This window comes from Pleurodeles waltl, chromosome 8 (assembly GCF_031143425.1).
Source record: "Pleurodeles waltl isolate 20211129_DDA chromosome 8, aPleWal1.hap1.20221129, whole genome shotgun sequence".
Taxonomy (NCBI): domain Eukaryota; kingdom Metazoa; phylum Chordata; class Amphibia; order Caudata; family Salamandridae; genus Pleurodeles; species Pleurodeles waltl.
In genome coordinates, this window is record NC_090447.1 from 1130683917 (window position 1) to 1130696564 (window position 12648).

At 44.3% G+C, this 12648-nt stretch overlaps 1 protein-coding gene and 1 long non-coding RNA gene across 2 annotated transcripts in view; one reads left to right on the forward strand and one right to left on the reverse strand.

Annotated features, from left to right (window-relative positions):
* The window catches only part of SUGT1 (SGT1 homolog, MIS12 kinetochore complex assembly cochaperone), a 187136-nt gene extending 182823 nt beyond the window's left edge, over positions 1–4313 (reverse strand). Inside the window, exon 1 of the mRNA XM_069205320.1 lies at positions 4179–4313. Coding sequence (XP_069061421.1) covers positions 4179–4198 — 20 coding nt within the window. The 5' untranslated portion in view covers positions 4199–4313. The remainder of the gene's footprint in view (positions 1–4178) is intronic.
* Positions 4314–10818: 6505 nt separating this feature from the next.
* LOC138249190 (uncharacterized) lies at positions 10819–12184 on the forward strand. Its single transcript, XR_011194769.1, has 3 exons — positions 10819–11247; positions 11383–11446; positions 11926–12184. It is a non-coding gene; the product is annotated as an uncharacterized lncRNA (long non-coding RNA).
* The last annotated feature ends 464 nt before the right edge of the window (positions 12185–12648 follow it).

Sequence of the window (12648 nt, forward strand, 5' to 3'; positions counted from 1 at the left end):
GATACTATTGTTAATTAACACATGAAGGACCTGAATCTGCAAGTATTCATATTTTGACTCCACCAATGAACACTTCACACTTGGATTTGCTTCTTTTTGCCTTGGATACCAAATTGGGTTCTACACTCAAAACAGACACACATTAACATGTTCATCCTCATCATTGGATTGAGAATCTTGAATAGAGTAGTTTTCTAATAATTGTATCGCCCCACTATTAACCTTCTTGCAAACATTTGGGAAATGGCCTATAATGCCACAGGCCGTGCAACGTTAATTTCTAGACGTGCATTTTTTGTCATTGGCAAGGTGCCCAAAGAATCCCCACTTGAAACCCTTCAACCTGCTTTTGTTATTAGATTTCTCTGTTTGTTCACTGAAAATAATGTCATATGCCCTACTTCCTTGTCTTTCTGTTTCTTACTTTGTTTGAGGACTTGAATGACTTCCTGAGACTTAGCTAACTTGTCCTCATTGTGATCTTTGCTATCCTCAGTAAGGACTGCTTTAGCACATCTGCCAGTAAGCTCGGCATGTTTAACAATGTCAATTATTTCTTGTAAAGGTGATTCCCCTTTGGCCCATAAACTTTCTTGAATAGATGGATTAGAAGATTGCATGGCAATCTGGTCCCAAATCAGTTCATCATGCAAGGGATCAAAATGGCATGCATGCGCTAAATTCTTCTAAACCACTACATAGACGGCAACAGATTCACCTTGCTCTTGTTTACTGTGACAAAATGTGCATCTGTTTACATCTACACACACCACAGAACAGCCTTCCCTTGAACTGCCAACATTATTCCATGCTCAAACATTATATACACGTTACTAGGTGACATCATAATCTTTGCTTATCACAACACCTTGTCGTGAGAAAAAGAAAAGAAGTTGATTTCTTACACAAGTCCCACGTAATCTTACATGGTGTATATGACCTAAATCCAAGTTCTAAGGGGTAATTGCCTTTCCTGGTAGTGCAAATCCAGTTATCGCTCTGCCCCCAAATCTGGCAAGGACTGTTTGTGGCTTAGGCATTCCTGATACCAGATGGAGCATGTGAAGGGACAGGAAAGAAATTATGGGACACTGGTAAAAGCAGAAGCAAGATACAGAAGAAGCGTGCATTATCTTCAGCAGTCCTTCAGTCAAAATAACAGTACTGTGTTGAACTAAAAATCAATTGAGGGTTTTTGCAAGCTGTGTGCAGTACTGTGAAGTTCACAGCAGAGTACATAAGAGGGCTGTAGAAAAGAAATATCACAAGGTCACGTTTCTGGCCAGTGTAAGTAAAAAGCCTCCAACAAGAACTGGAAGTGTTTGGAACACCGTGTATGCCACAAGAGACAGCAAGGCGCTTGAAGCATAGAACCGCTGGGACATAAACACAATATGAAAAGAGGGGCCTACACCAGCAAAATGATTTGCTGGAGCACACAATGGTGAATAAACCAAAGTGAGGAAGAGACCCACCACTGTATTGGACATTCGGTGTCTTTTTTTTTTATTTAAAACTGGCCTGTCTACTGTATCGTTTGGAGGTACTGCTTTTTGGGCAGGTTTGCTCTTAATGCCAACATCTTCTTTATTTACATGACATCGGAAACACTTTGACAAGAAGTGTTTACTTTTGAATTACATAAGCGCTGCACGTGTTCTACATTTCTTACTCAGCAAGTTTATGCTAAGTGACTACTAGGTCATTTTCACCTCTTTGTGTCAGTGGAAGAAAACCTTTTTGTTCTGACATTAGAGAAGCTTTCTAGTGGAGACTAAATATAGAAAACAGACTTCCAACCAGGGAACTGTCAGTCCCCTCTGGCAAGAAAGAAACAAACTTCTGTTTTTTTTTTTTAACGGAACAGGCAATAGCAGTGTATTTTTAGGGGGCAGCGTTTTGCTTTTTGGTAACACGTTTTGGGAAGGTGCAGCTTTGTTTGTCAGACATGGAGGCAGAGTAGAGTTTGGTTCATATTTAAATTTCCAGGCCAACATTTTATCAAAGGTGGTACCTGGAAGTGTAATGCATTTTACCAATGTTCGTTTAAGTGTAGTAATACATTATTTATGACATGAAGTTAGCTGGCTGGCACTTTTCTAGACATTTAGACTTCTCACAGACTAAGTTTTCTGTCCTTTGGGAAAATGATGTGGCAGTTTCATTGAAGTTTTCTACTATTATTTTCATTATGTTTTCTCCTTTAGTAAATAAAAGTTTTTAAAAAAGCTATGTTCAGAAGGCTTGAACTAGGATAGTATGTGTAGTTTGAAAATGTCATAGTTACCAGAATATGTTTACCAGTGATTTCAATTATTTTACTTTTTTTTTTTTATGAATTGTAGCAGAGTGGATTGGTGCTGGAGACAGTGTGTAGGAGAAACATTTCACTGTTCTTGGTTAACCATGATTCCACTACACCATAAGTTGGATTGTGGGCATTGCAGGTATATGTGTGCTGTAATAATTTGTGCTGTGACATTGTGTTGGGACTGACTTTACATATGGAATTGTTCATAATGATTCACAAGATGCCCTGTTATTAAGGTATGAGTGATGGTTCAAAGACATCTGTTGCTAAATTCACAAGATGCCCTGCTGTTGTGGGATGAGGGTAGGTTGAAAGACACCCACTGCTAAATTCATGAGGTGCCCTGCTGTTTTGGGAGGAGTGTCAGATGGAAGAGACCCAGTGCTAAATTCACAAGATGCCCAAATGGGATGAGTGTGGGTTGAAAAAGGCTTCATGCTAAATTCATGAAATGCCCTGTTGCTACAGAACAAGAAAGAGCTGAAATGGACCCACCTCAAAATTCACTAGATGATCTGCTGTTATAAGTTAGGGTTGAAAGACACCTGTTCCATATGGCTAATGTGAGGATTGAAAGATACCTGGTACATATCCCTAGAACGAGCACATTGAATGACGCGCTTTGCTACGTTCCTGGGCAAAGTTTGCTTGCTAGAGGTCTTATAATGTTGCTATAACTGTTTGTTCCTGATAGTTTTGAGATGTGTTGTGTCTTGCTTTTCGTATGTTGTGTGTGCCCTTCCTTCACAGAGTGCATGATGCTCCATGGAACGTTGCTATGCCACTTGGAGTGGTGGAATGTCACTCGGACTGCTGGCATGACTTTTACACCAACTTACACCAACTGAGGCCAGAGGCTGAGCAGGGAGGTGTCCTGGTAGGGTATCCTAGATGCATTCCTGGTCATTTGAACCTGATGTTTCCTGAACCCATCCTAATGAGTGAATGAAGAAACTAACTGTTGCATTGTGAAGTCCAGACTTAACTGCATTAATGGGGCTGTTATGGGTCTTTATTACTTAGAATGCTTTAGGTCAAATTGAGGTATTTACATTGCTGGGCATGTGGTGTGGAATCTTGAAGGAGGGTGCTGAGGCAACCGACTCGTGAGCGTCTGCTCCTTGTACGTTATGGAATAAGCCCTTTTGATATGACCTACGTGTAGTGGATTATTACACACAACATTAATGGGACTTCTTAACAAAGTTTTGTTCTACTCTGCGGTTAAGCGCGTTACCATTCACACAAAACACCACCACGAAATCCCAACATCGAATTTTTGCCACTCGTACAAGTCGTTTCAAAACTGATTGGAGAGTAAATGTTCTACTAACCAAATAAGCCACGCACCATCACAAAATTATTCAACAATGTTGCTACGAGTTCTTGGATAGCCTTCCAGCATCGCCACGAAACGTCACAGAAAGAAAAGCCACCACAAAAGTGGTAGTGGGCGCAACATATATGCCAGGCTATACATAACAAACAAATGCTAATAACTCGGTGAAGAGGCAATGGGGTAGGATGCAGGTGCTGTCAACAGCGGGCTGTTGCTAGGACGGGATAGCAACACGAAGCTAGCAACGATTCTGCTTGTGATACCGTTTCGCTCGTGAATAACTTTGGTAAATACTGGGGGCTGTTCGACTGCATCTTCTATGGGTTAACTACTAGTTCTGCGTAAAGCACATAGGTAGTGCTGGCATTGGTTAAATCTCATGTTTACTGCTATCTGGCGTGAGGTGCACGTTCCGCTGACACCCGATCGACTGCCATTGATAACGTAACCAGTGCTACGGAGTCTGAGATGGCGTCTCTGCGGAAAAAAGAAAGAGGTTCTTCGGGGAAGTACTCAACATACGCTCACCTGGAAGCCTCAGCTGCCATCGCCACTGCCGGGAAACTTCTGGACCTTCCCAACTGCAACCAGCGAGCGCGCCGGAAGTGCCAGAGCGGTGCCGCCAATCAGAGCGGCTCTGGGGCAGACGGGAGAATCGGAGGGTCAGGGACTTCTCCCACCGCTTGAGCGGCCATCTTACTAAAGGAAAATGTCACAGACGCTCAATAGTGCCTACAACGGTGGGGGGCGAGGGATTTTGTGACTCTTACATGCCAATACTAAAGCAACAAATTCCTTTATTTTAGGTGTCTCCCGCCTGAAATAGCCTGTGATTCAATAGAAATCAATGGGTACGGGGTGCATACATTCTGCCCATTATTTTTTTTCAATCTCCCACTTGTCTCTTCCAAAAAAGGTGGCATATGTGGCTGTTTATAGAAGTAATAAATTCATGTTGTTTCCCCGTAACTAAACAACTACACCTGCCAGACCGGATTGTACGTGCTGCAGAATACAATGCATGTTGCAGTACTCGTTGCAATTTGTCATGTGCATTTATAAATTATTTGTAAAGTGAACTGTCACCTGCAAGGATATCCCAGCTTTGAGCTTTTGTGTGCGCACCTATCCCTACCAAGGTCCCAAGATCCATGCATGATGTGCTGCTGCATTCCAGGTTTTTCCTTTGAATTCTGGGGCTTGTAGTCTTGATTTTTCTATTATAAAACATGGCTACAACTCCCAGAATGCAAAGGGAAAAAAAAAAATACGGAGTGGAGCAGCACATCACGCATAGACCTATGAAACATTGCAGCTATGTGCCCCTAGTAGGTTGGTTAATTGAAAAGCTAGATCTGTATCTTCTTGCAGAATTCTAGAGAGGAGGAATCTGTGACATAAGAGGCCGTTGCATTCGTTAGGAGTGTTGTAAGAGAGTACCTATCCTCCTAGTCTAATTATGTGTATGCATGGGAAGTGTGCGAGTTGGAGTCCTGAGGAGCGGAGGTGACTGGTTGGTTCGTGGAAGGAAATGCAACTGTTTAGGTAGATGGGGGCCTGAGTTGTATAGTACTTTTAATGTGTGTGAGGAGTTTTAATTGTGCGCGGTTGTGTATCAGGAGCAAGTGGATTTCCCTGAGGTGTGGTGTGATGTTATTTCTTAGAAGTTGATCATGAGTCTAGCTGCTGAGTTCTGGCTGGTTTGGAGTTCTCTAGTGAGTTGCTTGTTGATCAAGTGTAGAGGGTGTTCCTGGGCCAACTTGCTGGTGACTAGGGAGTGAGTGAGTTTTTCTAGTGTTGCTTGGGAGACATTTGAAGATCTTCTTCAGTATCTTCATGGTGTGGGAGCAGGATGCAGTGACGCATTGACTTGTGCGGTCATGTCCAATTTGCTGTCAATGATTATTCTGAGGTTCCTGGCTTGGGTGCTGGGTGGTGGTCCCAGTTTAGCTGGCCACCAGCTGGAGTCCCCTGGTCAGAGGTTCTTGCCAAAGATCATTACTCTGTCTTGTCGATGTTGAACTTGAGATAGTTGGATTTTATCCAGTTAGCGACTTCGGTTGTGCAGGGGGTGATCTTGTTTCTTGTGTTGGAGGTCTTATCCAAGAGGTAAGTATGAGTTGCGTGTCATCGGCATAGGAGAGGACGTTGATGTTGTGTGCACCGATGGTGCTGGCCAGAGTGAAAAAGTAAAAATTGAAGAGGGTGGGGCTGAGCAATATACCTTGATGCACTCCACATATGACTTTACGGGCTTCCGAGGAGTAAGGTGCCAGGCAGACAGCTTGTATTCCATCTGCTAAGATGGAGCAGATCCAGGGTAGAGCAGGTTAACGGATGCCAATCTTGTACAGGCACCTGATGAGGATGGGATGTTAGACTGTGTCAAATTCTGCAGAGAGGTCCAGAAGAATGAGGGCTGCCGTGTCTTCTCTCTCAAGGATCATGTAGGTTGTCTGTGGTGGCAATAAATGCTGTTTCTGTACTGAGGTTGGGATGGAATTCAGACTGTGGGGTATTGAGGAGCTGGTTTTTGCTGAGATGGTCAATGAGGCGTCAGTTGTTTAGTTTCTCAAAGACCTTTGCCTAGTATGTTAGGAGGAAAATGGGTTAAAAGTTGGAAAGCATGCCTCAGTCAGCGTTTGGTTTCTTGAACAGGGGCATGATGGTTGCATGTTTCCAGGTGTCCAGGAAAGTGACTGAGGCATTGAGGAAGGGTGTTAGGACCAGATGTAGGAAACTTTAGCGAATCGCAAATGGCCCGAATCGCAATTTGCGACCCCGCAAAATCGGAAATGGGATGCAGAAATCCCATTTCCGACTCACAAAATGCGACGCGAGCCATTACTGACTCGCAAAAATAGCGACCCCATTTTGCGACTCGCAAATACGAAGTTGCAATTTGTGAGTCGCAACCCAAATGCAATAGCCACTCGCAAATTGCGACTAGTCGCAAAAAAAACATTTTGCACTTCCAATTTACCACTAACTCAGAGCAGGTGGTAACCATTACCAAAGTATAAAAGGAGACCCAGAAGGCATCTGGGTTACTCAAGATGGCGGAGATATATGTGATAGGAATGAGGAGGAGAGCCCACGCCGCACAGCAGAGGAGGAGGAGGAGCCAGAGACAGGAGAAGATATACAGAACCAGGCTGACACTTTTCCAACAAACTGAGGAGGAGATTTATGATAAATATAGACTCAGCAGTGCAGCAATACTAGATTTAATAGAATTACTCAAACCAAAGCTACAACGCCAGACTGTGCGCGGCTGCGCCATCCCTACGCATGTGCAAGTGCTTTGCTCACTGCACCTCTTGGCCTCGGGTAGCTATCAGGGGGTCATTGCCGTGGCAGGTGGGGTATCCCAAAGTTCACTCTCATGGTTCTTCAGGGCATTCCTAGATGCCTTACTCACACACATGTCCAGATACATATACCTACCCAGGAATGAGGCAGAAATCAACAGCACCAAGTTGGACCTCTACACGATTGCCAACTCCCCCCATGTCATAGGGTGTGTAGACGGGACACATATACAAATATGCCCTCCTGCAAATCTGGAATATCTGTTCCGCAATAGGTAGTGTACCCACTCACTCAACATCCAGGTGGTATGTGACGCCCATTATGTTATCACTGACATGGTTGCCAAATTTCCTGGGAGTACACATGACTCCTACATTTTCAGGCACAGTGGGATACACCAACGCCTAGAACGTGGGGAGTTTGGAGACGGATATCTCTTAGGTATTGCTGAATACACCCTGAAGCCATACACACAGGTCAATGTGGAACCCATCTATGCCCTGTTAACATTGTGCATTTTGTGCCAAACAGGTGACAGTGCATATGCACTTCGACCATGGATACTTACCCCGTACTTAGCACCCAGCAATAAGACAGAGAGGCGATACAACAGTGCACATAAGAGGACCAGAAATATCATAGAACGGACCTTTGGACTGCTGAAAGCAAGATTCAGATGCCTCCACAGAAGTGGAGGTGCCCTCCAGTATACCCCAATAACAGCTTTCAAGATTGTTGTCGCATGCGCTATACCGCACAACATTGCCACCAGACGTGGGCTACCTCTCACCCCTGAAGACCCAGATTCGGAGGATGAAGAGCAAGAGCTACCACATCGCCATCATGGGGATAGAAGCATCGCAAATCAAGGCAGACTGAGACGGGAACACATTGCAAACCAATACTTTGGAAGGTACGTGCTAACTGTCACCACACTCACTAATGTCACACACAAAGAGTCCAGGTGTTAAGTGGAACTAACAAGTGATTTAATTTGTGCAACCAAAAAAACTATATACATTGTCAACAGTTCAGGGGCTGTAACAGTCCTCCTGGCATGAGGACACATTGACCTCATGTGCCCCAACCCCAGGAAAGTGTGGAGCTCAGATCCTACGCCGGCCTCGGCCAGCATGGCTGGTACCAGGGGTGTCAGCAGTGCCCTGCCTTGCGCTTCCACTGCGCAACACCCTGGTGTCAGTGGCAGAGACACTGCTGATGGTGGAGCCCTCCTTGCTGTCTTGCAGCGTGTCGGCCGTGCCTCCATTATGTCAACAGCGTGGCTGAGACGGCCCAGTCCACGTGCCACATCACTGGCAAAGTGGCCCATGTCAACTTGGAGGCTGACCGTGCGCCTAGAAAGGCCAGTAGTGTTCACAGCCAGCCTTACTATGGAGGCAGACATGCGGTCCAGCCGGTTAAGTAGCTGCCTGTCACAACGCCTTGCACCCTCTGTCTGAGTTAGGAGTCCAGCCACAAGTTCTCGCATGGAGAGTGCAAGGTCGCCCATATGTGTGTTCATTTGTTGCAACTCCGTGTGCACAAGCTGCATGCTACTGCCTTGGTTTCGCTCCATGCGCCGCAATGCCCCTGTAATTCTCCTAATCTCCTGTGTTTGCAGGCGCTGACCCCATAGGAGTGCGGCCTCAGCATGCAACATGGAGGCGTCCCCTGACTCTGCCTGCCGCTGTGATGGTACATTTACACGTCGCCTGCGACGCAGTGGAGGCTACGTGTCTTCTACAGTGGCACTATGGCTGGGACCAGGTGCTGGATCAGACACCAGTATGGCAACTGGTGTATCATGAGGGGACTGAGTGTTGGTGGTGCAGGTCTCAGTGGTGGCTGGTCCTGAGTCATCTGTTGGCTGTTGGCTGACCATTGGCCCCTGGATGCTTTGGCTGGTGGGGGTGTCTTGTGGGAGACCTGTGGGACATAGGGAACACACTGTCAGTATCTACTATCTGTTATCAACTTCCTAATAAACTGTTGCCTATCAACTGCCTACTTGACTACATTGCCCATAATGCACCATTCTGGTGGTTGCAACTCTGAAATGGAGCTATTTTGGTTGTGCATGCTACTGTGTACAAGGTGGGTGGGGGTATGGCATTATTGAGGGTACATGCATGTCTCATGGTACTCACCGGTTGATGGTCCTGGCTCTGATGTGTCCAGCTCTCCCATCCTGCACACTCCCTCAGGCTCAAGGGTCTCCTCTACTCTTTCCTCCAGGGGTGTGGGTGGTGGTATTGTGGACGGTCCCCCTCCAGTGCCCCTCATCTCCCAGAGCCGCTCTGCCACCCTTTCCTTGGTCCGGGAGCGCAGGTCATACCACCTTTTTTTGAGTTCTTCGATGCTCCGGTGGCTGACACCCAGGGAGTTCACTTTGTCTTGGATGTCCATCCATATTTTTCTCTTTTCCACCTCTGGCACGGTGAGGGCTGCCCTCCCAAATAGTTGGTCATGGTGCTGGCAGCACTCCTCTGTCAGCACCTCCAGCTCTTTCTCTGCAAATTTAAGTTTGCGCTTCCTTGGTGTCTCAGCCATGGTAGCTGCTGTTCCCTCTGTTTGCAGTTCTGCTGTTAAAATGGGTGTGGTCCTCCCTCCTCTCAGGTGTATTTGTAAACTTGCTGGCTGTGATGTCATCATCATGAGCCAGGAAGTGTTTTCCAGAGTGTTCTGCAGCACCTACATTCAATTTGCAGCACAGTCACAATTTGCGACACCCACTCACAAATTGCGTGTTCGTTTTTAGCGCGGTCGCAAAAAGCGACCTCGCAACAGCGGACTTGCAATCTGCGGTGCGACTTCATTTGCGAGTCGCAAATTGAAGTCGCGTTTTCTTCTTGGATACCATTTAGCGAGTCGGAAATTGCGAGTCGCAATGACTCGCAATTTCCGACTTGCTAAATTTTTCCTACCTACATCTGGCCCTTAGTGCTTTGCGAATCGATAGGAGTCCTTTGGTGAAGGCGTAGTCTTGGCAAGGGCCAGATGGAGCCCCATCTAAACCAAACGGTTTCTATATCTGTAGCAAATGCTCTGTTTGTAAATTAGGTCTCTAAATCTACATCAGTTGCCATCAACAATCAAATACATTACATCACAGAATTTATCAATTGTGACAGTTCTTATGTTGTCTATGCCATTAGGTGTTCTTGCAATTTAACCTATATAGGTAGCACGATTCGTCCCTTAAAAACCAGAATACAAGAACACTATCGAAATATACAAAAGTCCGACATCAAAGCACCACTAGTTGAAAATATCATCAAATTTCATGATCACTAACGTACCTTCACTTTCAGCGGTCTCCGACGCATCATACGTTCTCTGAGAGGCGGCAATACAGCACTACGACTACGTCAGGAAGAAAGCCGCCTAATAATAAAATATGATACAGTTCATAATGGACTCAATAAAGATCATGAATGGCACTTTTGATTAATGTAAAATCTAAATAGCCTTTACGGTATTTTTCTTCACCTTTCAAAATGATTATCTGTATATGCTGATATATGTCAAGCCCCTTTCCTGATATATATACTTAAGAGTCATGTTTGATGTGTTTTCTGCGTGTTTGACACTATTGCCTCTAAGCTTCCCAACCTTATGTTTTCTTGCTTGCTAGTAATAGTCCACCTGAGGAAACTATGCTCTATGGGCTCATTTTGATATACCCTGTAACATTTAGATGTATTATTTCTCTTCACGCCTGGCCATTTTATTTTGTAACGTCTTGAGCTGATGTCTCTCCTGCCATGTATTCTCAGAGCTAAATATACCATGGATACCATTCTTTAGTTTTGCTTGAACCTATATGTTCCTTTTCTTTTTCTTCTTTCTTGTGTTAGGCATCTCAAGTCTGAGACTTATTTCACTTTTATTCAACTTTATCTTCCTTTCTTTTCTCTTCCTCTCTTTAATGCAGTTTATTTTTCCTTTTTCTATCTACTTTCTTTTCTCCTATTGCATTCCGTTACTCTTTTTCTTTATTTCACCTGAATTTCATTATTATTTATTTCGATTGGTTTGTTCATCTGATAACCAGCTAACTGTACACACTTCAAGATGGCAGCACCTTTCTGCCGGGGTCCCAAGATGGCGCTTTCCACCTTGGCCACCGGCAGTCCTTTCTTGCTTTCACCTACACAACTCTAGTCGAGGTAGGACTATCGCTTCCCCATTAGGCATTTAAACGAGACTACGGCGCTCTCGCGCCCCTCCCGTTTTTATTTTTGCGGTTTGTTCGGGGCTTCCCGAATTTTCGGGCACTGCTCAGGTGAGCATTGTAATATTTCCCTTACCATTGTTAGTTAAATAAGTAACACCTAAGATCTTATCATTAATGTAATGGTTCGTTCATATTTATTTAAGGATTAGCTTTTCTCACATGTGACCACTGTTCCTTTCGCAGACGATGACTCAATCAAAATTTATAACGTAATGATTATTTAACTAAATTGATCCTTTGCTGTACGGTACGTTTGTTCTCATCTCTCATTCCTGTATCACTCGTTTTCGTACGTGTTCTCACTTCTAAGTATACACTTGGGGTACCTTCCCGTCTTTTTGGACTAGGGCATCACGTTTCGGAGTTTATAATAAGTCACTTACAATAAAAATAAAAAAACACTTTCAAATTTGCATGACTATAAAAAAAAAATCTCTTATGACCCTCTTTTTGGCTTCCCATCGGATTCACATTTTCTCTTTAACATCACAGTTCTAGGTAGTGTCTTGCAGCACGCTCAGTTCTCTTTTGATTTTCTAATCCAACATTAACCCTCTTTAATTTTTTATCTAGTCTGGGATTCCTGGAATAGAACAACTCTCATTAGAAATCAATTTTGCACTTTATTTGCTTTTGCTCACTTTTCGGTGGTGTTCTGTGGTAGCTTAATCCTCTTTTCTTTACAATATTACAATGTTCTAGAATTGGATTTTTCTCTTTTTTCAGCCTTGAGAAAGCCCCGGCCAAATAGCCAGAGGGGGCGAAACACGTGTTGGCTGACCCTTCTTATCACTATTCTGGAAATTGTTTTGCCTTGAAAAACCAATGACATTCTTGTTTTGGAATCACAACGCTTTTACCATGTGGCTGACCCTTCTTATCACTATTCTGGATATTGTTTTGCCTTGAAAAACCAATGACACTCTTGCTTTGGAATCACAACGCTTTCACCAGAATGAAATAAACAAAAGTTTAATTTGCTTAACTACCACGTTTCGTGCATCTTCTGTTATATTGACCTCATTAAGAGGCCTTGGACCTATATGCTTGATTCAAATCAAGAATATCTGAGTGGGACTTTACCTTCAGTTTGCATTATATTTTTCCTCCTTGTAGGACGTGGGTCCTTGTCCTCCGGCAAAGTCCCCACACCCACTTTTATGAATTAGGCATTTCACACAGGAAGACAGTGCCTTTGGACCCTCTCCATCTCTGGAGTCTGTTTTGCTTTGGAGCCCCAGAGTGGATGGTCTTTATGGTAACAGTGATTTCAATAGTGGTGAGAGTAGGCCATGAGGTCAGGGTTCGCTCGTCAGTCATGATGGTAAGTAGAAATGCAACAGTGATGAGGTCCAGTTGAGTGTCGCAGTTGCTGAATATGGAGTGGTTTTTCTACAGATGAATCCAGAGAGCTTGTTGTAAAGCTCTTGTGAGGGGGTGATGTTACTG